General features: G+C 32.9%; 1 protein-coding gene across 1 annotated transcript in view; it reads right to left on the minus strand.

The window, feature by feature from the left end:
* Positions 1–4,184: 4,184 nt before the first annotated feature.
* LOC120355477 (inactive peptidyl-prolyl cis-trans isomerase FKBP6-like) overlaps positions 4,185–26,888 on the minus strand; it is a 31,644-nt gene continuing 8,940 nt past the window's right edge. Inside the window, exons 4-8 of the mRNA XM_039443896.1 lie at positions 19,728–19,917; positions 9,505–9,714; positions 8,836–8,947; positions 5,568–5,721; positions 4,185–4,192 (exon numbers count right to left, since the gene is read on the minus strand). Of these exons, the coding sequence (XP_039299830.1) occupies positions 4,185–4,192; positions 5,568–5,721; positions 8,836–8,947; positions 9,505–9,714; positions 19,728–19,917 (674 nt within the window). The remainder of the gene's footprint in view (positions 4,193–5,567; positions 5,722–8,835; positions 8,948–9,504; positions 9,715–19,727; positions 19,918–26,888) is intronic.

The following is a 26,888-nucleotide window of genomic DNA, read 5'->3' on the forward strand; positions in this document are numbered from 1 at the left end:
CATTAACAATAATAGTATTTTGAGTGAGTGTAAGTTACCAATTGCACACTGTAGAATCAATTGAAATACGATGCTTCTCAGGAAAAACTTTTCTCCAAGTAGACACATTTTGACAACTAAACAAACTCACGACAATTAGGCCTACTACTGACACAGTGGACAGGCTTCATGGCACACTGAAATGAAAGTCAAGCATACTTCACTGATTACTACTTATTCAAGCGATCACCGATCACCGCGAATTAGGTGTAATCAGCATTGACTCATTTTTTGCTTCAGTGACTGAACCGGATATATAATGAATTGGACCATTAGCATTTGGCAACTCTTGATTATGCATTTTTTAAGCAATTATGCAAGACTTTAAAACGAAAAGAATTTTGTAGAGTTCAAAAAAATATCCTACTTAGCACACACCTACAGCTGAGTACTGTAGAATCAACAGTTTGAGTTAAAGCTATTTTTCAATAAATTTTTGTGCTTTCATTGTTTTTATTACTTGTTTCTTAGAGATGCTCGATCACTATTCCAACTTTTTAGCCTTATATTTTTGAATTACGTGATTATCACATTGAATTTTAGATTAATATCTTTTTCATCGTGAGAACAAAAGAGGTGAGATGAATCGACAATTACGATGAAATATTTTTTCTAATTGAACTTTATGATAACCTCTTCAACTAGTCTGATTTTTCTAGATCTATGTTTCAGGCCTACTAGATTCTCTCTACACATGTGAAATAGAATTAAAAAGTTATTTTTTAAAGTGGTAACAAAAGAGAGGAAGGAAAATTAAATCACATTAAGAATATACACAAACTTTATTCCACCATTTTAATTAAACTTGAAAAAACACAATTGGATAAAAATGTCAATGCACAAAGATGAAATTTTTTCAAACATATTATCAAAACAAGAACTTAAAAACGACATACATTTGAGAGGGTAGGAGCTCCTACGAAAAACAATTATTATCATGTACTATAAAATCTTTAAAAAAACAAAGAATAACTAGAACTCATAAATCAAAGATTAAGATGCTAACAAAAATACATAAATCGAATAATCAGCCCCTTTAATTATTGATTGGAATAATCAAGATTACGTTGCAATAATATAAGAAGATAATTGATTTGAACGACACAAGCAAGGAAACAATGTAATTTCTTTTGAAAAAATCGATAAATTAATAATTTTAAAAGTAGAACATAATATTCCAAAAATGCACTATTAACACGCATATTTGGCATGAATTGAACAAATCTCTGTTACCTAACTTCTATAAAGTTTTGATTGAACTACAACAAGCGTCTGATTTTAACCAAAAATTCAAACTTAATAACAGAAGGAACAACAAATGAACTTTTAAATTGAATCAGACAGTAAACAGACTGTGATTTTCCAAATAAGAGCATTCAATGAAACACGAACCGTTGGTACAGGCAGATTGGAGATTAATGACACCGCACATTAATAATATGAATCTGGGCTGAAATGTCATAGTGACGTCCTTCTTACGATGATAATCAGAGAAAAATTATGGAAAACAAAAACTACAGTATAAAAGTATGAAAATATTCAAATAATTATATATTTGACTAGCCGTCAGGCTCGCTTCGCTCGCCATATCCGTCTAGCCAGGGGGCTCCGCCCCCTGGACCCCTCGACTGGATCGTCCAAGAATGAGATCAGCAGGCTCGCTTCGCTCGCCTGCATTTTTTATTTGAGCATTTTTATCATATGTTAGAACAATCCAGTCGGGGGTCCAGACTAAACGTCTGACTAAACGGATATGGCGAGCGAAGCGAGCCTGATGGCTAGTAATATAATATTCCCAGGATTGAAGTAGCAGTGCCCAATCAATCTTTCCGCGATAAATGCATTTAAATCTTCAACTTGGTGCCAACCTAACAAACAAAGTCAACTCAACTTAATGCCAACCTGACAAAATTATTAATTTAGTTGCCAGTTAACAACTGTTTCGAAGAGGTACTCTATCTAGATTATAGTTCTATAGTAACATATGATATGGAAATTTCAATTATAATTAAGAGATTGGGAGAAGAAGAATATACATGCTAAAAGACGAACTTTAAACCCTTAAAAACAACCCTTAGAGTTAAAATATTGCCAAAAGATTTCTTAGTGCGCCTCTAAAGGGCCAACTGAACATACCTACCAAATTTGAACGTTTTTGGTCCGGTAGATTTTTAGTTATGCGAGTGAGTGAGTGAGTGAGTGAGTGAGTGCCATTTCGCTTTTATATATATAGATTAATGTAGTACACTAATACAGAATGTCCCATGAAAGATGTAACAGCCGAAGACCACGTTATTTGCAGTTTTCATTACTTTGGTATTGACATTTTCCTAACACGTTTATACTCATTCGAAAGCTTACAAAATGGCAAAGTTTTTCAATTATTAAAAATATATTGACAACATGAAAAAAAAACGAAAAAAAATGTTTGAAATTTGACTTTGAACTCGACGAATGCACTTTTTCAAGTTTGAGCGCTCATAGAAAGTTCAAAAACGTAAAATAAAGGAACAAATTATATGAATCTTATTAAAAATGTCTTCCTCTTTCCAACCATATCTTTAAAATTAGATTTTGTCTGAGCGATTTTTTTTGTTATTGACGTTTTTCAAAAATATAGAAAAATTGATAGATCACGAAAACTAAGGTCGATATAAGAACATTTTACAGGACATAGTTGCAAATTTTTGTTGAATCTATGGTCTTTGGCTGTTACAGCTTTCGGGGTACACTCTGTATAAAAATGAATTCATATGCAGAAAGCTTCTATCAAGCTTTCTTAGAAATGACCAGTTTATTTCCTCTTACGAAAAACTGAAGGTCTTTAGTGACAAGTTCCGAACACATATCCAGAATGCTGTCTTGCAAACTAGATGGAAGGGTATTTGAGCAATTCCATTTGAATTTGCTTCCTGGAAAGCGCTCTGCAGGATTGAATAAATCTCCTGATCTTCTATGAATCCGCATTTTTTAGTGAAACAATAAATTCAATTCAATTAAATAAGCACCAAATGTATTTTTCATTAAAACGAGCTATGATTGGGCCTGTCATAATTTCGAACAATTGTAATTCAAAAAGGTAACAAAAAATAAAATTTAAGAAAATTGAATATAATTGTCATTAACAATAATAGTATTTTGAGTGAGTGTAAGTTACCAATTGCACACTGTAGAATCAATTGAAATACGATGCTTCTCAGGAAAAACTTTTCTCCAAGTAGACACATTTTGACAACTAAACAAACTCACGACAATTAGGCCTACTACTGACACAGTGGACAGGCTTCATGGCACACTGAAATGAAAGTCAAGCATACTTCACTGATTACTACTTATTCAAGCGATCACCGATCACCGCGAATTAGGTGTAATCAGCATTGACTCATTTTTTGCTTCAGTGACTGAACCGGATATATAATGAATTGGACCATTAGCATTGGCAATTTTGATTTTGCTATGCATTTTAAGCAATATGCAAGACTTTAAAACGAAAAGAATTTTGTAGAGTTCAAAAAATATCCTACTTAGCACACACCTACAGCTGAGTACTGTAGAATCAACAGTTTGAGTTAAAGCTATTTTTCAATAAATTTTTGTGCTTTCATTGTTTTATTACTTGTTCTTAGAGATGCTCGATCACTATTCCAATTTTTAGCCTATATTTTTGAATTACGTGATTATCACATTGAATTTTAGATTAATATCTTTTTCATCGTGAGAACAAAAGAGGTGAGATGAATCGACAATTACGATGAAATATTTTTTCTAATTGAACTTTATGATAACCTCTTCAACTAGTCTGATTTTTCTAGATCTATGTTTCAGGCCTACTAGATTCTCTCTACACATGTGAAATAGAATTAAAAAGTTATTTTTTAAAGTGGTAACAAAAGAGAGGAAGGAAAATTAAATCACATTAAGAATATACACAAACTTTATTCCACCATTTTAATTAAACTTGAAAAAACACAATTGGATAAAAATGTCAATGCACAAAGATGAAATTTTTTCAAACATATTATCAAAACAAGAACTTAAAAACGACATACATTTGAGAGGGTAGGAGCTCCTACGAAAAACAATTTTATCATGTACTATAAAATCTTTAAAAAAACAAAGAATAACTAGAACTCATAAATCAAAGATTAAGATGCTAACAAAAATACATAAATCGAATAATCAGCCCTTTAATTATTGATTGGAATAATCAAGATTACGTTGCAATAATATAGAAGATAATTGATTTGAACGACACAAGCAAGGAACAATGTAATTTCTTTTGAAAAATCGATAAATTAAATAATTTAAAAGTAGAACATAATATTCCAAAAATGCACTATTAACACGCATATTTGGCATGAATTGAACAAATCTCTGTTACCTAACTTCTATAAAGTTTTGATTGAACTACAACAAGCGTCTGATTTTAACCAAAAATTCAAACTTAATAACAGAAGGAACAACAAATGAACTTTTAAATGAATCAGACAGTAAACAGACTGTGATTTTCCAATAAGAGCATTCAATGAAACACGAACCGTTGGTACAGGCAGATTGGAGATTAATGACACCGCACATTAATAATATGAATCTGGGCTGAAATGTCATAGTGACGTCCTTCTTACGATGATAATCAGAGAAAATTATGGAACAAAAACTACAGTATAAAAGTATGAAAATATTCAAATAATTATATATTTGACTAGCCGTCAGGCTCGCTTCGCTCGCCATATCCGTCTAGCCAGGGGGCTCCGCCCCTCGACTGGATCGTCCAAGAATGAGATCAGCAGGCTCGCTTCGCTCGCCTGCATTTTTTATTTGAGCATTTTTATCATATGTTAGAACAATCCAGTCGGGGGTCCAGACTAAACGTCTGACTAAACGGATATGGCGAGCGAAGCGAGCCTGATGGCTAGTAATATAATATTCCCAGGATTGAAGTAGCAGTGCCCAATCAATCTTTCCGCGATAAATGCATTTAAATCTTCAACTTGGTGCCAACCTAACAAACAAAGTCAACTCAACTTAATGCCAGATATACCATAGTGTTAAAAAAGTTTCAGGATTAAAAGGAAATTTAATTTTTTAATGAAATTAAAAACTCGAAAATATGTTTTACTTGGAATATCATTTCTCTGAGAATTATGGGATGTCGTAATAAGTAAGATTTTTTATCAAAATAACGGGGAGAATGTCGTCTTTCTATTAGTGTGAAGTAATACATTCTATCAACGACCCACCCTCACGACCCAGGTGATATTAAAAATAATAGACGTATTTAAAAAAAGGACTATCTCAGAGTTATACGTAAGCATTTTATATAAAAAATGATGTGAAGAATATCTCCTTTCTATTGATGTCTACATCATTCTTATTTGACTCAAAGTTATTTTTCTAATAAATGATTTTGTTCGTCAATATCAAGACATTTTTGTGCAGAAAACATTTTTCGACATGCTGGGAACTTTTTTGTTTCAAATATAAGTAGGTGGTGAAAGCGAGAAAGTTTTTCAGAAACTTAAGGTTACCATTGGCAGAAATCTCACATCTAAAAACCCTAAATGATGTATTCTCACTCACCTCTTCATCAACTGCCTTCTTCTCTGTTTCACCGCTGAATCCAAGAGCTTTTTGAAAAATTATTCGAGATGTATCTTTGTACTGTTTCTGCTTATCATCCAGCTACAAAATAAAATTGTTAAATGAAAGCTAAGGATTGTATTACTTTCAATGTAGCGAATAATAATGAATTTATTCATTGAATTATAGTTCATAGTTTCATTCATTAATAATTTGGGGTCATTGGCCTATTTATTATGACAACTTAAACAAGGATTCACTTATAAGTAGAATATACATGCTTAAAATAGAATCTTTCAGGCATAATTTTCAGTCACTGAGATCATGAATAGGCCTACTAATGAGATTGTTTTTCAAATGCTGTTTTTGTGAAAACTTGTTATAGCTCTCTATCGATTTTGGTTGGTCTAATGGCAGATTGTGATTGCTAAGCTCAACCTCAACCTGGAAATGTAACATATTGTTGACAATACTCGTTCGCACAGCACAAGTTCAATCACTGAATCAAACAATAATCATTTGCAAAATTGTTGTAGATTTGTTTCGAGTATTGTATTCTACCCAGTATATAGGAGTTATAATAGTATTATACTAGTGGGAGTATTGGAGTATTATTTTCTAGCTCATGTTAAATAAATTGCTAATTAGCCTGCTAAATTCCAGATCAGTTAGCAAAATCTTAACCAAAAGCAAAATTATACAATTTTCAAGTAGATCACTCAATAGAATTAGAAGTTGAATAAAAAGCAAAAAATTTTTATCAAATCCCATGACACGTTTTGTTTAGTATTTGGAAATCTCTCCCCTTCTGGCGGTTACATTGCAATTGATTTATTTTTTTTCTACTCAAGATAGAACTTGAGTGTAATTGTTCCTAAAATCTGCCAGATTTCAAATTGTCTAGTTCCCAGTCTTTTCCTTTATTCACTAGTTTTAGCTGACATTCTTTCATTACTAATTTTCCACTGACCTCCAATATAAGAGCGGCGTGATCTGTACTTAAATCATCACATTCTTCTACTTTCATATTGCTGTATACAAAGTTTCTATCAAGTCTGGTATTTGTTGGCTGATATGTAGGTTTACGACGATATAGTGTCACACCTGCATTCTTAAACTGCTCTAAGTTCTTTTCCTTTTGGATTGATTAATCTTGAGCACCAATCTGTATTTTTGGCATTGAAATCACCCCCAATAATACATCTTTTACCAAGACGATTGATCATAGCCTTATACATTATTTTGTAATGCTATGCCTTGGTGGGCTATAGATTGATGCTAGCGTGAATTTGTAGAGTTTAGTCTCAACTGAAATTTATTGATTTGCATCTCTTCCGATTGTACAGATGTTTTTCAAAATATTTTATGCTATCTCTTATTATAATTGCACTACCGCCTCTCGCTGTATTTTGAGGATGTATAGTGTGGTAAACTTTGTAGCCTCCGAGTCTCATGTAGGATTCCTTAGTAAAATGAGTCTCAAATATCAAGCATAATTATGTCTATGTTCCTAATTTGGAGTATCGCCAACAATTCCTGTTGTTTCTGTTGCAGTCCATTGGCATTCCATGTCATGATCCTCATAACATTATTCATTTTGTATTGGATGATCTAGTGTAGATGTTCTGTATTTTCTTCAGTCTCTGCTCAAAAACAGTCATCAAGGACTCCTGTCTATCAAGCTTCTCGAGAATGTGAGTTAATACGGCATGTATGTTCTCATTGGTTTTTGGTTTCTTCTCTTCTTTTCTTCCTGAAGTAGCCTCGGAAAATGTTTTTCCAGATTTGATAGTAGAACTACTCTGAAGAATTTTTTGGGTTCCACTGCTAATGAAGAGGTTTTGTTTGGGACCTGATCTCTCATATTCTGTTCAACTTTCAGTTGCTTACTGCGACCATTTCTAATTGTTTGTAGTTCAACTGCTACAGTGCATCCTCTATAGTTGGCTGGGTGCTTCCCACCACAACACAAAATGAACACATTTGGGCTCATTCTCCTTAGAATTTGTGCAACTAATGGTGCTGTGTTTTCCAGCGCATTTCACGCATCTTGGCTCCCGGTTGCAGTATTTTTGAGTATGGCCATAGGATTGGCACCTCTTACACTGTGGTATCAGCTTCGATGTTAACAATGCCTGTATCTCAATTTTGCACAACATGATGTGCCTTATTTCGTAAATTTTCTTGATCTCTTCTTCTGGACTAAAGGACAATACACACATATCCAGGGGCTCCTGGATAGGTACAGTAATCTGAATTTTTGATGGCTTAACGGTAAAGTAAAAAGGACGTTAAGCGCAAATTACCCTCTGAATATGAGCAGCAAAACTGATATTAAGTATCATGGGTGTTACTTAAAATTACTTAACCTAACATTAACCTTGGTCCCCCGCAAAAATATATTCTATATACGCCATTGAAATAATGAATATGTGCGAACCAGATACAATATAAATGTTATGACTCAGATCTGACAATCATCTGTAAGCAGTTTTACTATATTGCACCAAAAATAATCAATAAATTTCCTACAGATCTCATTGAATTTCCATATACCAAAACTGTCTCAAATAATACAAGAGATTGGATTTGCAGAATTTTTATTTCAATTTGAATATTTTGTGATTTTTTTGTTCGTATAAGAATTACGATTTTCTCTTAATCTATTTCCCATGTAATGTTTCCAATAAACTCTGTATACACTGTACAGACTGTTTACGAACTGCCTACCAATACTCCAGGGCATTGTTCCAAGCTAACAAACATATCTAAATATAATATTTAAATTGTCCGGAAGTCTTCAGTTACTCACACAGCAGCCATTTTGCTTTTTTCACTTATTTATTTTTTTTCTAAATAATGGTTGGACATACAAAATTAAAACTTTGCACAATCATTTATAACAACTAGACAACGCTACAAAAAAATAATGATAATTTTTCAAATTCTTAAAACAAAATGGCGGCCATTTAAAATCTTGTTTCTTGAATAACTCAGAAACTGTTGGTTTTACAAAAAAATTACACTTAAAATTCACTTATGATGAAATAAACAATAAATTAACTATGAATGTTAGCACTAACATTCTAACAGTTATTAATCCAGTAGAATTAGCTGTAGAGTTTCAAATAATAAGCTATGATTACCAAGATTTGATTGGAATTTTGTTTACTTCGAAATCTGATACCAGGACTTGGGGAGTAATTTATAGCCTACCTTCTTGAGAGCTTCTTTGATCTCCATACTATTCGGTTGGAGCCTCAACGCTTTTTTGAGTTTAATTTTTGCCAATTCATAATCACCAAATTCCATCAAAGCTAAGCCCCAACTGAAATCATAACAAAAGTATTTAATCATGACTATATAATTAAGATCAATTCCACAGTGTAGATCTAATTTTTATTCCAAATGCATGAATAAACATATGAATGTTTATTTATAATAATTACTAGGCTTAACTCGTGCAGCGAAAATTACAGGATTGAAAAATATTGCCACCATATTTTCTTCAAGCAATTCTACACAATATTTTTTCAAATTCATTTTACAATTATAACAATAATGCTATAATGTAATTTTTCATAATAAAAATTGCACTTATAGGACTGCTAACATAACCCAACCTAAGCCGTATGTAAATTGCTCAAGTAAAATGTTCAAAGTGGCAGTCATTAGTTTACAAAAGTCTTTCAATATAAATATTTAGGATGATGTCCTTAATATTTCAAGGATAATGACAAAAATCATAAGCAAATGGATGCCATAAAATGTATTTCAAAACACTTATTCTGAGTGTAACCATCACACATAGAAATTAGAATAATTCATTTTTTCAAGCAAAAATTTAATGAAAGCGTGGAAATAAGAATGAGATGATTGACTCACAAGTAATACAGTTTGGGATTTTTCGTTGCTTCTTCTTCATTGAAATAGAACGCATCCCGACATGTCATGCATACTAGATTTGGCTTCTTCAGCATAGAATATGATATAACCAAGTTTGAAAGTACTTTCGCGAGTAAATGATTTTTAACTTTTTCATCTTCCTCGTTTTTGCAAATAGCTTCCAACAAAATATCTCTTGATCTCCTGTACCTGTAACAATTTTAATAATGAATTGTTTAAAACTGTTTTCAACATATTGTTGAGAAATTATTCAATTGAAATTAAACTTATTCAACTCCTATGTAATGGATGATGTGTAATAATAGCCTCGTTTTACCAAGTAATCGGATATTGCTATTGGCCTATTGGAGGAAAATCATCACTTTCAATACAAAACAAAGTTCTTCTATAAAAACAAATCGTCAAACCTCTTTGGACCAATGGCATTCAACTATGGTGCTGCAACGAACCATCATACAATGATTGTAGAACAAGGTAGGATTGGTGCGAAGGCTCAAAAGAAGTGTTAATACAATTGAATTAGTGTAGTGCAAGTGGAAAAGCAGAGCAGTGACTGAGTGAACAATTAATAGAATAGAATACACGTTTATTGAATAGATAAGCTACCTTAAGCGAACCTTAAAAAGGCTGCTTGACAAGGTACCATATACAAACCATGTAAATTCAAATATATATATATATATATATATATATAGCACATAACAGAATACACTTTAAAGTTTGTAATATAAATTAAAACAGGAGACACAAGATATAAATAGATTGAAAACACTTAAAAACTTACATTAGAAATGGGGAAATTTTCGGACACTGAGTCTCCTTCCTCAACCGAGAATTTGGGATTCAAAACTGCACAGTCTGCTCGGTTGAGGAAGGAGACTCAGTCTCCGAAAATTTCCCCATTTCTAATGTAAGTTTTTAAGTGTTTTCAATCTATTTATATCTTGTGTCTCCTGTTATAATTTATATTACAAACTTTAAAGTGTATTCTATATATATATATATATATATATATATATATATTATATATTATATATATATATATATATAGCACATAACAGAATATATATATATATATATATATATATATAGCACATAACAGATTACACTTAAAAGTTTGTAATATAAATTAAAACAGGAGACACAAGATATAAATAGATTGAAAACACTTAAAGACTTACATTAGAAATGGGGAAATTTTCGGTGACTATATATATATATATATATATATATATATAATATATATATAAAATTATATTTGAATTTACATGTTTGTATATGGTACCTTATCAAGCAGCCTTTTTAAGGTTCGCTTAAGGTAGCTTATCTATTCAATAAAACGTTTTTTCTATTCTATTCTATTAATTGTTCACTCAGTCACTGCTCTGCTTTTCCATATACAGGGTGATTCATAATTATGGTAAAATAATTTAATACGTGATAGTAGAGGTAAAAATAAGAAAAAAAGTTCCTATAAACATATATCCATAAACACTTCATTAGCGAGCTATACAGGGTGGAAGATTTCGCCCGGAATTCAGTTCCTCTGGTGAAGTACACCGATGCTGAATTGTTTGGGGACTAGTTTTTGAAAAACTTATGCTGGATTAATAAGGAAAAATATCTGAAAAACTGAATAAAACTAGTCTGGAATCTGTAGTGTGAGTAGTTTTTGAGAAAAAAGTTGAAATAAGCAAAAAATCTAAGTAGAAAAGCACAGACTTCTACATTTGATGCCCAATAACTTTCTTAAATGACCAGTAAACAAATAATTTTTCGCAATAAAAATTGTAGAGAATTTAATTCTGAAAAAAATGATGTAAGCTGTCTAAACTAAATTTAAATAAAAGTTGGATAAAATGTATTCTTATGTAGTACATTACACCACAAAATTTGCTGTTTTATGAGGAGAGAACTAATAACTCATAGGTTGTAGCTGATTGCAAATAGAACATTGATTTTAAGAACAGCTGTTCCAAAACAGCTGATTTATTTTGTTTTAAATAAAAAAATATTTAAAAGAAATTATCAGCTGGAAATTATTTTCAGAAATATTTTAGCTCACTGTTGAACAAAAAAACAAACTGTAAGTTAGGCCTACTGTAGCCGTGCTGTGTTTTTTGTTTAACCTATTAACCAGTTATTTGTAACCATTTCACTTTGCTTTTGTGTTAAGTGTTAACTTTTTGAAAAATGGCAGGTAATTTTAGACATTATTCATACTCCGAATTAGCTGACATGCATTTAATGTATGGAATGGGACACTACTGTAATAGTACTGAAGCAAGACGTTTGTATCAAGAGAACTTTCCTAACCGAGTATGTCCAAGTTCAAGGTTTTTTGCCACTATTCATCAACGTCTGTCTGAGACAGATTCTTTGATATCCAAAGAGCACATTTATGCAGGCATACCCCGATCTACTAAGACTGTTGAGTTAGAAGAACAAGTTCTTAATGAAATTTATGAACATTCAGAGAAGAGCACGAGAGAATTGTCAGTGCAGTTTAATGTCAATCAATCTATTATTTGGAGGATACTAAGAGAGCAACAAATACATCCATACCACCTCCAGAAAGTTCATACTCTATTGCCACGAGACAGTATTCCCCGTGCTGGTATTTGCCGATGGTTTTTAGTAAAACTTGTTTACCCAAACTTTTTAACAACCGTTTTTTTTACAGACGAGGCTCACTTTACAAGAACAGCTATCGTTAACGTCCACAACTAACATATTTGGGCAGCTGAGAATCCTCATGCCATCAATCCCTATCTTCCACAACATCAGTTTTCAGTAAACATTTGGGCAGGAATCATAGGAGATCATCTACTTCTGTTCGAGCTTCCTCCCAGGCTTAATGTCATAATCTACTAGTCTTTTGGTATAAGTTTAATGTCATTTAGATATGCTACTTTCATATAAAAAAAAAACTTTTCATAAAAAACCGAATATTTTATTTGCAATCAGCTACAACTTATGAGTTATTAGTTCTCTCCTCATAAAACAGCAAATTTTTGTGGTGTAATGTACTACATAAGAATACATTTTATCCAACTTTTATTCAAATTTAGTTTACACAGCTTACATCATTCTTTTCAGAATTAAATTCTCTACAATTTTTATTGCGAAAAATTATTTGTTTACTGGTCATTAAAGAAAGTTATTGGGCATCAAACGTAGAAGTCTGTGTTTTTCTACTTAGATTTTTTGCATATTTCAACTTTTTTCTCAAAAACTACTCACACTACAGCTTCCAGACTAGTTTTATTCAGTTTTTCAGATATTTTTCCATATGAATCCAGCATAAGTTTTTCAAAAACTAGTCCCCAAACAATTCAGCATCGGTGTATTTCACCAGAGGAACTGAATTCCGGGCGAAATCTTTCACCCTGTATAGCTCGCTAATGAAGTGTTTATGGATATATGTTTATAGGAACTTTTTTTCTTATTTCTACCTCTACTATCACGTATTGAATTATTTTACCATAATTATGAATCACCCTGTATAATGCAGCATATATATAGCTGCGTACAATTGGATACTGAGACGAAAGTAGGGGGAATGCTGTTAGGTAGTGGCAGTGATTAGTGAAGGAAAAAGCATAATGATATATATATATATAATATATTATATATATATATATATATATATATATATATATATATATATCAGTGAACGTTATTTTTACGAGAATTTACTTAACAGTTAATTATTATTATGATATTAACTAATTAATTGTTGGCTCAGCTCTCAAAACAAGAACTCAAAAGTGTTATAATGTATAGTCAACCTGGACTTACATACAAAAATTAGAACGAAATGGCTTACAACAAAAGAATACATTGGTTATGAATGTTATTATGCTACACCTATAGTGTAATTATTTAACAAATTTTTTTAATTTATTTTCAGCAAGCGGATATTAACAGACTCGACAGAATTATCTGGTAAATCATTGAACGTTTTTGGTACTATATAGATTAACGTGTTTCTGACAAAAAATAAATAATATCAATAGAAGTAAGAGGTTCTAGTGAGTGTCTCACTGTATTTTATACTATAGTTCGAGAAATATTACTTTTAAACATGAAGAGGAGAAACCAGTTTCTCCTTCCACAGAGTAGTAGAGGAGTCCACAACATGGACAGAGTAGTGGAGCAGCGGAGTAAGCATGCTGCGTACAATCGGATGCTGAGACGAAGGTAGGAAAAATGCTGTTAGGTAGTGGCAGTGATTGGTGAAGGAAAAAGCATCGGGCCTCTCTGTCTTCGAAAAAGATCCATCTAAAAAATAATATCTCTCGGACTATAGCAGGTAACCCGTGCCCCGCAAGTGTATGTTAAAGCACAAATAAATTGAATTTAGTTCTATAGCTCCTTTCTAATATTAAAAGAATTTCAACTGTAATACTTTACAACAGAAAAACAATTTGATTGGGCTTTCATCCTACGTGAACTTTGCTTCACAAATTGAATAAATTTTTTTCAATTATTAAAATTATAATTATTCAATCTACAAAAATGAAAACATGTTTACTTAACAAGTCCGGTAACGATAATTTACCGCATAAGTATGATTGTTTCTGCCCGAAACGTAGTTGAGGGCAGAATTATCATACGAATGCGGTAAATACGTTACCGTACAAGTTACGTACAATATTTTTTGTCATACTTATCTGAGAAAGAATAATATTGCTGAGAAACAGAAACCATTACCTGCTCGAGCTCGAGCTACGTTTCTATAAACATGACCTAACCCGTAGCGCCTAGTTCATAACAGACAGACCCTTCGAGCTCAAATAAAATAATAAAGGCCTAAATTATGAGATTTCAGATGAGTTCTTATAGCTTGAAACTACTTAAATGAGTTCTTTAATATTTGAGTTAGTATTTATTACTCAGATGTTATTAGGACTCAGTAGAGTCCTAACATACTCGACTGTAAAGAGAACATATGATCTCTCTACAGTATAGTATGCTGTAATGAGAATCATATGTTTTCTTGTTCTGCAAACAGCTGTTTACCGGCTTGATTCAATGCATGGAAAACAGCTGCAATTGAGTAAGTATGAAAAAAAGGTCTTTAACCATCCTCGGTTAATTAAGAACCTATATGCAAAATTTCAAGTAAATCAGTTTAGTAGTTCAGACGTTATATACTATTTTATCTTCTTCTCTTCTCTTCTCTTCTTCTCTTCTTCTCTATATCTATAAAAGGCTAAGCCCCTACAGACTGAAATCACTCCACAGCCCAAACTACTGAACCTACAAACTTGAAATTTTGCACAATTGTTTATGATAGCCTCAAGCATCCACTAAGAAAGGATTTTCAGAAACTTGCCCCCTGAGGGAGCTGGACCCCCCAAAAATTTTGTACTTTTTAACCGCTCATTGCACAGCAAAGTCATGAGGAACTTTTTTGTTCAGCTACGAAAAAAAATTAGATCTATGCAGAAAAATTCCGACCAGGAGCAGAGAGGGGTCCAGGAGAGGGAATTTTTTGAAAATTTTCATGTAAAATCACACTACAGCTCAAACTAATTGGCCTACAGACTTAAAACTCTGCACAAATATTCTTCAAAATGCTAGACGCGCACTAAGAACGGATTTTGAGATATTTTGCCTCTAAGGGTTTCAAAGGATGAAAAAGGATCCTATTTAGTAAGGTTATGAACATGGTAAGGTGAATGCCATATGGATATGAGATAATTGACACATGATATTCTAACATATGTTGTAATCATTGGAAAGCTTGAAATAATTTTATCAATACGCTGATCGAATTTAATTTTCTGTGGATCGAAAGCGCGAGCTTGCCACGTGTTTGTTCCATTGTTGTATGCTTGGCCAGTTCTGTTTGCGCCTTCTATCAGCTGTATATGGAGTCTCATACATTCCGATTAGAACAGAGCACAGAGCTTTTCTTTGGTTAGAAGTTTGTTGATAATTCTTTTTTCAAATTCAAATTTTATTGCAAACAAAAATCACATTGACAAATTTCTTAATAGACAACAAGATCACAAAAACAAGATGTCAAACATAAACCTACATTTATTTGTAGCACGGCCAGAAAAAGACAATCTTGAGTAGGTACTAGCTGTGAGTTTATTCAATATAACTCATATTTTTGTGTTAATATTTTGTGAACAAAAAGTACGAGTGGATGAGAGATGTGAGTAATTTCTTATATTTGATTTAAATGGTTATTCATATTGTAGTAGTCGGGGTCACTTCAATCAAAGTTTTTCATTTTGTAGCTAATAAATTTCATACGTATTGATTGTCCATAATGTATCCAGTGTCTATAATGTAAGTGATTAAACTACTCAAAATTAATGGTTTACTGGTCCTTCATAGAATTTATAGTATTCCTGGTGATTGAGCCTGGATAGGATAAATCAGTGTTTCAAAGATGAATTCAATGTTTTCATAGTTGTTGATTGTCAATAGATGGTCCAGGAAATATGCGATGTACGATGAATCTCCAGGAATTACATATTCTTTCCATCTTCCATTTTAGGATGAATATAAGCTAAGCTAAATTCAAAAAAAAATTGTAAATTATTCTGACATTCTTCAGTAATAATAAATGCAATAGAACAACTCTCTTCCATGAGGTGAATAATTTCTTCCAACATTTTCCGGTTACTCAATGATAGGGGAGTGATAATTATTTGTATGGGTCTTCTAAGGAACCATTATATACAGCTGGTACCAATCAACTAGACTTGACAGACACTACATGATCATCTTTCCGTTCTTCGGTAGCCGCTAGGCCAACAATTTCGAAAACATAGGTCTGTAAAATGGATTAATAAATAATCATTATTAGCCACCCTATTAAAATTTCTGGTCAGAAACAATCCCCAATATTCACACAACATATTCCCAAAGTTTCATGCCGTTATGTCAAGTATTTTTCAAGTCATAGGGAACAAACACACAGACATTCATTTTTATATATATAGAAGATAGAAGATTCATTCGTCTCAAACAGAGGATAAAACCGTTGAATACACTATTTTTGACCACTCACAAGCAAACTATAACAAACTGAAAGCATCAAATTGAAACTTGACAAACTGAAATCCTGAAGAACTGAAAATAGGCCTATAACCATCCTCGGTGAGTTAAGAGCCTATAAGCAAAATTTCAAGTAAATCAGTTTAGTAGTTCAGACGTTATATATTATTTTATCTTCTTCTCTTCTTCTTCTTCTTCTCTATATCTATAAAAGGCTAAGCCCCTACAGACTGAAATCACTCCACAGCCCAAACTACTGAAACTACAAACTTGAAATTTTGCACAATTGTTTATGATAGCCTTAAAACATCCACTAAGAAAGGATTTTCAGAAATTTGCCCCCCTGAGGGAGCTGGGGCCCCCCAAAAATGCTGTACTTTTTAACCGCTCATTGCACAGCAAAGTCATGAGGAACTTTTTTGTTCAGCTACGAAAAAAAATTAGATCTATGCAGAAAAATTCCGACCAGGAGCAGAGAGGGGTCCAGGAGAGGGAATTTTTTGAAAATGTTCATGTAAAATCACACTACAGCTCAAACTAATTGGCCTACAGACTTAAAACTCTGCACAAATATTCTTCAAAAATGCTAGACGCGCACTAAGAACGGATTTTGAGATATTTTGCCTCTAAGGGTTTCAAAGGATGAAAAAGGATCCTATTTAGTAAGGTTATGAACATGGTAAGGTGAATGCCATATGGATCTGAGATAATTGACACATGATATTCTAACATATGTTGTAATCATTGGAAAGCTTGAAATAATTTTATCAATCAGCTGATCGAATTTCATTTTCTGTGGATCGAAAGCGCGAGCTTGCCACGTGTTTGTTCCATTGTTGTATGTTTGGCCAGTTCTGTTTGCGCCTTCTATCAGCTGTATATGGAGTCTCATACATTCCGATTAGAACAGAGCACAGAGCTTTTCTTTGGTTAGGAGTTTGTTGATAATTCTTTTTTCAAATTCAAATTTTATTGCAAACAAAAATCACATTGACAAATTTCTTAATAGACAACAAGATCACAAAAACAAGATGTCAAACATAAACCTACATTTATTTGTAGCAAGGCCAGAAAAAGACAAACTTGAGTAGGTACTAGCTGTGAGTTTATTCAATATAACTCATATTTTTGTGTTAATATTTTGTGAACAAAAAGTACGAGTGGATGAGAGATGTGAGTAATTTCTTATATTTGATCTAAATGGTTATTCATATTGTAGTAGTCGGGGTCACTTCAATCAAAGTTTTTCATTTTGTAGCTAATAAATTTCATACGTATTGATTGTCCATAATGTATCCAGTGTCTATAATGTAAGTGATTAAACTACTCAAAATTAATGGTTTACTGGTCCTTCATAGAATTTATAGTATTCCTGGTGATTGAACCTGTCTTTTTTCAGCGTTGACTATTAATAATAAAGCTTTATTTACAACCTGGCGAACTTCGTACCGCCAAAAAGTCAATGTATCTCATGTCACACTACTTTATTTGGTGAATCATGGAATTTATCTGACAATCAATATTTTCATTTACATCTGAATACGGACTTCCTATGTGCTTAGTAATGCAGCATTCATTATTCCCAAAACATATTCTTCTCAATCAATTGGTAGTAATATCTAACAGTAAAGTGTTGAATTAGAAAAAATAGATAGGATAAATCAGTGTTTCAAAGATGAATTCAATGTTTTCATAGTTGTTGATTGTCAATAGATGGTCCAGGAAATATGCGATGTACGATGAATCACCAGGAATTACATATTCTTTCCATCTTCCATTTTAGGATGAATATAAGCTAAGCTAAATTCAAAAAAATTGTAAATTATTCTGACATTCTTCAGTAATAATAAATGCAATAGAACAACTCTCTTCCATGAGGTGAATAATTTCTTCCAACATTTTCCGGTTACTCAATGATAGGGGAGTGATAATTATTTGTATGGGTCTTCTAAGGAACCATTATATACAGCTGGTACCAATCAACTAGACTTGACAGACACTACATGATCATCTTTCCGTTCTTCGGTAGCCGCTAGGCCAACAATTTCGAAAACATAGGTCTGTAAAATGGATTAATAAATAATCATTATTAGCCACCCTATTAAAATTTCTGGTCAGAAACAATCCCCAATATTCACACAACATATTCCCAAAGTTTCATGCCGTTATGTCAAGTATTTTTCAAGTCATAGGGAACAAACACACAGACATTCATTTTTATATATATAGAAGATAGAAGATTCATTCGTCTCAAACAGAGGATAAAACCGTTGAATACACTATTTTTGACCACTCACAAGCAAACTATAACAAACTGAAAGCATCAAATTGAAACTTGACAAACTGAAATCCTGAAGAACTGAAAATAGGCCTATAACCATCCTCGGTGAGTTAAGAGCCTATAAGCAAAATTTCAAGTAAATCAGTTCAGTAATTCAGACGTGATGATGCGTCATTCGTGTATTTCCTATCCCGTACATGTATAAGCCAGTTCTTTTCTTTATTATATTTATAGATACATATATTGAGTAAGATAAAGTCTAGATGGTAATTGGAAAAAAAAATTACTTCAAATATTTAATTTGAACAAATTAGAGTTTAGAAGGTATCAGAACTATGAAAAGTGTCTACTTTTTTACATACTTGGAATATCAGGATTCTTCAAACAGATCACGCATGGTTAAAGTTAATTCGAATTCATGAGGTTGTACAGTGTAAATAAAACATTTCATTTGGAATAATTGACAGTTTCAATAAAGTTTTTGATGTAAGCAAATACAAAATGTGATGTATTGAAATATGAAACCTATTTCGAACGTATTCGCCATTTTCTATTCTGCAAAAAAATCATAGAGGTGTATATTAACTAAAATGATACAATGAAATTAGGTAATAAATAACAATTATTTACCGAAGGGTTTAATGCTTGGACTATAGTCTATAGAGATAGACAATAAAATGTTCATGATTTAATAAATATTCACAATTAAGAAAAATATTTAGGTAGTTCATTATATTTCTTTATAGCATATAAACGGTGCGGAGGTTGAAAAGGATAGAGCTATCTGCTTTGTCTAATGACAGACAAGGATGTTAATCAGTTGCTGACTTTATAACGTGAATCTCACTATATAGAAACATGTGTTGTATGTACATCACTCATAAATGCGCTAGCTTACCGTACAGCAGCCATTCTATAGTTCAATTTCTTGAAAAAGTCATTTCCTAAAGCACGGTTATCCTTTGCTGCTTTGTATAATCGGTTGTACTTTTCTTCTGTTGTTTCTTCGATGTCTATAGCTTCTGGTTCTGTGCAATCGGATAGCTCCGTATAATCAATAACCTCAATTTCGAAAAGAACTGTAGATTCTGCGGCAAAAACAAAAATAAATTATGGGATAAGTGAACAAATGTCAACATATTAATTTAAAAAGACATACATATATGATGAAAAAAGATCCAATTGGATCTAAAAAGAGTAATGATTCAAAACAAAGGTTAATTATAAAAATGAAAAATATGGTGTGGCACACTCACACTACTTTCCTTGCCATGATCAAATATTTCTCACTAAGTAGTATGTACTCTTGCTTTGCATCGGAACTCCTTTGTTGTATTTTCAATTGTATCTAATAGAAGTACTGTATTTACATTCTACTTGTTACTATTATTGCAATGTATTTTACTTTGTTATTAGTTGATTTTTTTTGGTCCTCAAATTGCTTATTTCAATTGTTATAATTTTCATCTCAATTCTTATCTGCAGTAAATGTTCTAAATAGAATTATTATTATTCATTCCATTTTTATTGACACGCGCTTCGCAGGGGGCAGTTTTTATGTCATTTTGATGAAAAGATAAATTATTTTTTTATTGTTATCTTTCATAAAAGCTTATAACTTTAAAGTTGAAAATTTGAATATTTTTTAGTTTTCAAAAAAAGTCACTCGGTCGGAAATCGAACTCTTAAGCTGCGTTTACACCGGAGTTAATAACACGAGTTATTAACTTGACTGAATCGTCAAAAATTTCTCTTAAAAAAAGTTAATAACACGTGTTTCAACAGAAAATTCCTTGTTATTAACAAGATTTATGTTATCAATAATTAGTCCAGTCACTACAGTATATACATTGGTGCATGCAATTTATATTGTAGTTCTGATTTTAAATATATTATTTGGGTACATAAGAGAAGTCCAGAACCAATTTCTTCATGCAAAATTTCCTTGTGCTAGATACAGGGTGGCCCAAAAACCTCGTATTTTCGGCTCATTTTCCAGTTTTCAGCTATTTCTGCCAAATCTCGTGATGGGACAGAAAAATTTGCTCCCGCCTTTTTTTAAGATTATAAAATTCTGAATAAAATGAGATCATTCGGAACTCTCTATCTCCCATGAGTACTGAGTTATGATTTTTCAAAAATGAGTGAAATTTGAAGAAAAAAATCAATTTTGATCAGGTAGAGCGCTCTATCTCATATAGATTTCCAGGTACACCTGACAACAATGCTCCTTGTATTGTGAAAAACACCTAATTTTCAGCTTCAACCATCATCACCAACTACATTGTCCTCGCATTGATATTCCGCACAATGACATGAGATCATGAGATTATGTTCTATAAGAATCACCCGTTAGATACACTTTTAACTTTTGACACAATGCTCAGATTTCATCGTACTACACTTCATTCTTCTCAGCTCGTCAAGGCGGTCCAAAATAATGCATCATAAGTCAAATTCGGTCAAAAAATGGGAAATTATTGTTGAGTGTACTTAAGCCCATATACACAAATAATGCCAATTCTATATTCAAACCTGCATGTCTTGTGAAATACTTCTGATAAATTTTCCAAATCTAGTGAGGGTGTGAAAATTGTCCCCCTCTACCCACAACAATAATAATACTTTCGATTCCAATACAATTCGAAAGTTACAGAAGATTTTAAAAATGGCGATTTCAGTTTTTACATTTTTTTTGTGATTTTACTGTTGATCAAGAGCTTCTAAAACGAGTCTGGTACATCATAGAAACTCACGATTGATTCCAAATTGTAGATAAATTCATACTCTACGAGCTCAGTTGCCTAAAACCCATCTTGAATCACTTTTCCCTATCATATAACTGCCAAAACCGTTAATATGAGCAAAATATCTAAAATTTCCGGATTTTTTCAACAATCAAATCTCACTTAACGAACATATTTTTTCATGAATCGTTTACAGCAGATGAAAGAAAAACTTTCATTTTACATTTCAAGATCAATAATGATTTTTATAATGAGGGGGTTACCGAGATAGCTTTGAATATAGAAATTATTTGTGTATGGAATATGGGCATACTCAACAATAAATTTTCCATTTTTCGACCGAATTTGACTTATGATGCATTATTTTGGACCGCCTTGACGAGCCGAGAAAAATGATGTGTAGTACGATGAAATCTGAGCATTGTGTCAAAAGTTATAAGTGTTCGAAATTTTGATCCTTGAGGTGTCCTTAAGCGCGCCTCTCCACTAGGAAATAGTGAAATGAAGTGTATCTAACGGGTGATTCTTATAAAACATAATCTCATGAACTCATGTCATTGTGCGAAATATCAATGTGAGGACAATGTAGTTGGTGATGATGGTTGAAGCTGAAAATTGGGGTATTTCACAATACAAGGAGCATTGTTGTCAGGTGTACCTGGAAATCTATATGAGATAGAGCGCTCTACCTGATCTCAGATTGTAGAGCACAAAATACGCCCAGAGGGATTTTGAATTATACATCTAAATGGTAACAATCGGAAGAATTGTTGATCAAAAACTAAAATTTATCAAAATTGATTTTTTCTTCAAATTTCGCTCATTTTTGAAAAATTATAACTCAGTACTCATGGGAGATAGAGAGTTCCGAATGATCTCATTTTGTTCAGAATTTTGTAATCTAAAAAAAGGCGGTAGCAAATTTTTCTGTCTCATCACGAGATTTGGCAGAAATTAGCTGAAAACTGGAAAATGAGCCGAACTACAGATAAAAAATCAGAACTACAATATAAATTGCAAGCACACCCCATTTTTATGTCTATATTGACTGGACTAAAATGTAATTGACTTCCATATGATTTCATTTAATGAGAGTATTCACATAATAATATAACAGCCGGGATAAAAAGCAAAAATAATGTCTAATAGTTATTTGTATATTTAGAGTGAAAAATGCCACTTTTTCTCCCTGAAGGGAAAGATTGATGCCCGAGGCGAAGCCGAGATTTTTCCTCCACCCACATTTTTATAAAAACCACAAATAAATAATTTTTCACCACACTGGATGTAAGAGCTGGTTTACGTGCGTCATATGGAGGCCGAAAGTGATTGTTTTCCGACCAGGCCGGTAAAACTTTACGGCCCTAGGGCTGTAAAATGACCTTGAATAACAGCTGATCGTGTCCGATCTCACAAAAATACGCCCAGAGGGATTTTGAATTATACATCTAAATGGTAACAATCGGAAGATATTGTTGATCAAAAACTAAAATTTATCAAAATGATTTTTTCTTCAAATTTCGCTCATTTTTGAAAAATCATAACTCAGTACTCATGGGAGATAGAGAGTTCCGAATGATCTCATTTTATTGAGAATTTTGTAATGTAAAAAAAGGCGGGAGCAAATTTTTCTGTCTCATCACGAGATTTGGTAGAAATAGCTGAAAACTGGAAAATAAGCAGAAAATACGAGGTTTTTGGGCCACTCTGTATCTAGCACAAGGAAATTTTGCTTGAAGAAATTGGTTCTGGACTTCTCTTATGTACCCAATAATATATTAAAAAATCAGAACTACAATGTAAATTGCGAGCACACCCCTTTTTTATGTCTATAGTGACTGGACTAAAATGTAATTGAGATTTCATTTAATGAGAGTATTCACATAATAATATAACAGCCGGGATAAAAAGCAAAAATGCCTTAATAGTTATTTGTATATTTAGAGTGAAAAATGCCACTTTTCTCCCTGAAGGGAAAGATTTATGCCCGAGGCGAAGCCGAGATTTTTCCTCTACCCACATTTTTATAAAAACCACAAATAAATAATTTTTAAAAACTCACGTGACTAGTAACAAAGCAATGTGTTACAACATAACCTAAAAAGTAACAGCTGCCTTGTAATCACAGTTCACCGCCGACAGCGCTATGCGTTATCTGTCGGCAAAAGTTGTAACAACAATGGCCGACTCAACTACAATGAAGTTCCCGTTTCAAATTGATTAGTTAATGAGGAATATTAGTTGGATGGTATTTTGAATAACACGGAATATAAAAAAATATTTATACATTTTTATAGTATACTGATATAAAGTATGTAATAATTTAGCATACAAACATATATTTCATATATTGATAAAATAATGTCTGGTTGAGGTATTGAATTTAGTTGGTAATGACTAATCTATATGCTTTCTCATCTGAGCTTAGACCTTCTAACCTATTTCAAATCTTAGACCAGTTATAGAATAGATACTGCTTATTGTACATTCATACTGAAAATCGATGTAGCCAACATCTACTACCATATCACCATATCGTGACGTCAGCATCGGATAGAAAACAATGTAAACAAACTCTGCAGAAAAGTTTTCAATCCGATGCTGACGTCACGATATGGTGATATGGCAGTAGATGTTGGCTTCAGAGGCTAGACTTCCCAGCGTGTCTATTCTATAACTGGTCTAAGTTTCAAATGCAAGATCCATGTTATTTAAATGGAGTTACTTTCACGCTCTAAGGAGTTTTTCTGTTTTCCCTCTCGAGAGCGAAAAAATGACACATTAGTATTATGTTCCAGCGAGTAAAGTAAGCACTTTGGACAGTAGGTAGAGGAAAAATAATTTAAAATTGAAACAGGTGTGATTATTAACATAATGATCTTCATCTGATCTAATGTAAACAAATTATAGTGCGTTTACACCATAGTTTGATAACAAAAGTTTTCAACATGTTAATAACATTTTCATTTGGCTGCTAGTTTTGTTATAAACAAAAGTTAATAACTTTGTCACGTGTTTCGTCTGCAGCTGTAGTTATTAGGGAATAGCTGTAGTTGTAGGGTAGGGATGCTGGGCGAGAGGGTTGCGGGGAAGATAGAAACCTGTTATAAACAAAAGTTAATGCGATAAAAGAGACTTTTGTTATTAACATAACACATTTCATTTGATCTTTACCGACTCTCGATGGATAACATAAATCTTGTTAATAATAAGGAATTTTCTGTTAAAAACACGAGTTATTAACTTTTTTAAGAGAAATTTTTGTCGATTCAGTCAAGTTGATAACGTTTGTTAATAACTCGTGTTATTAACTCCGGTGTAAACGCAGCTCAACATGATGTTAAAATGACTTTTGTAATCAACATCAGCTAATAACAAAAATGTTAAAAACTTGTGTTATTAACTCCGGTGTAAATACAGTTTTAGTTTTTGTGGTTGGAAAGTAAAATTAATGTTTTAGTGGTTGGCTAGTATTCTACCTGTGATCTGGAACGGAAGATGTAAAGTTTGCTGATTTTAAAAACTTCTCCAAAACAGCTGTTCTGCAGATAAAATTATCTCCACTAAGTGCTCTTTTGAATATTAATGGCTTTTTCTGTCATGCCTGAGAAGAAAGTTACAAATTCCTTTTCTCAAGAACCTCCTGCTAGAATCCCGGAAAGAAGGCTAATGCCAGTTTATAGAACTCATAAATGATTATCCAGGATATAAATTTGAAAAAATTCAGTCAAGCCATTTAAAAAAAATCTTGTGTGGCGAACTCACACAACTTTCCTTGCCGTTATGAAAATTGATCACCTGACGCTAGTGTTCACGCGCATCTCACGTCTACTATTCAAAGATCTGAGCCAGCTGGTGACAGGACAATAACGTTGGAGACACACGAGGTCAGCTATCTCTTCATAGTGAATGATTTAATAGAATCAACAGTTGCCAACAGTTTGCAATTGAATAATCACGAATTTCGAGCTTATTTTCAAATTTAGGTGAAAATGTTACTGAATATTACTTGTAGAGATTTTCATGCTCAATCTCTTCCACTTGATTTTTTGTTTAAATTGTATCTGAAGTCTGATAATTGGGAACCTAAAATCAAACTTTGCATAGATGGGGCGGAGCTCCTGAAATTTTTACAGATATGGGACTTGTGGCAGTTGATAGAGCTTATCAATGACTATTTTAGGTATGAATTTGTCAAAATCGTTGGAGCCGTTTTTGAGAAAATCGCGAAAACCCAGTTTTTGACAACATTTTCGCCATTTTAGACGCCATCTTGAACTGCATTTGATCAAAATTGTTCGTGTCGGATCCTTATATTGTAAGGACCGTAAGTTCCGAATTTCAAATCATTCCGTTGATTGGGAGATGAGATATCATGTACACAGACACACATACACTCATAAAGTGCGTACAGATATACGCGCCTCGAACACGCTCCGCACTCGATCCGATCATGAACGCTACGCGAAATGTTACGCAAGGGTTCACTAGAGGTTCGAAGGATGATCGCGCGCTTGTCGTATTGTTGACTTTCCTACAACCTACCCTCACAAAATGTGAAATGTTCAATCCAGCTGATCGGGTGACGAAACTAAATAAAATATTCTAACCAGGGGATTGCTGGGTAGCCTAATATTACATTAGTCTATTAATTATGTTTATATGATAAATTGATAATAATCATTATGTTTGTTGTATTTACTTACTTTACTTTATCCGGCTCTACAGTCCTGGGTGGACTTTGGCCTCCTCAACATAGCACCTCCATTCGTCTCTATCCTGAGCACTCCGTCGCCAGTTTGCCACGCCCAGCACACGGAGGTCTCCAATCACTTCGTTCAGCCATCTTGTCCGTGGTCGACCTCTCTTTCTTGTCCCAAGCATTCTTTCTTCCAGGAGTCTTGATGGTACCCTCCCGTCACTCATTCTGGCTAAATGTCCAAGCCATTCAATCCTTCTGGCCTTTATGAAACGCACCATATTTCCTGCTCCAATGGCCTGGTCTATCTCAATATTGAATCTGGCTCTCCACACTCCTCCGTCACATATTTGTCCCCAGATTCTTCTGTACATTTTTCTTTCAAATGACCTTAATGCTTTTTCATCTTTGTTCAAGATAGTCCATGTTTCGGCCCCATAGATTACAACTGGTCTCACTAGCGTCATGAACATTTTCACCTTTGTTTTTCTGGATATGAGCCTGCTTTTAAATATTTTTTGATTAGCAAAGTATGCTCTGTTGCCCATCATTATCCGATTGTGTATTTCTTGACTGGTCTTATTGTCTGCTGTCAGGGTTACCCCAAGGTATT

Source organism: Nilaparvata lugens, unplaced genomic scaffold, assembly GCF_014356525.2.
Source record: "Nilaparvata lugens isolate BPH unplaced genomic scaffold, ASM1435652v1 scaffold2007, whole genome shotgun sequence".
NCBI classification, from domain to species: Eukaryota; Metazoa; Arthropoda; class Insecta; order Hemiptera; family Delphacidae; genus Nilaparvata; species Nilaparvata lugens.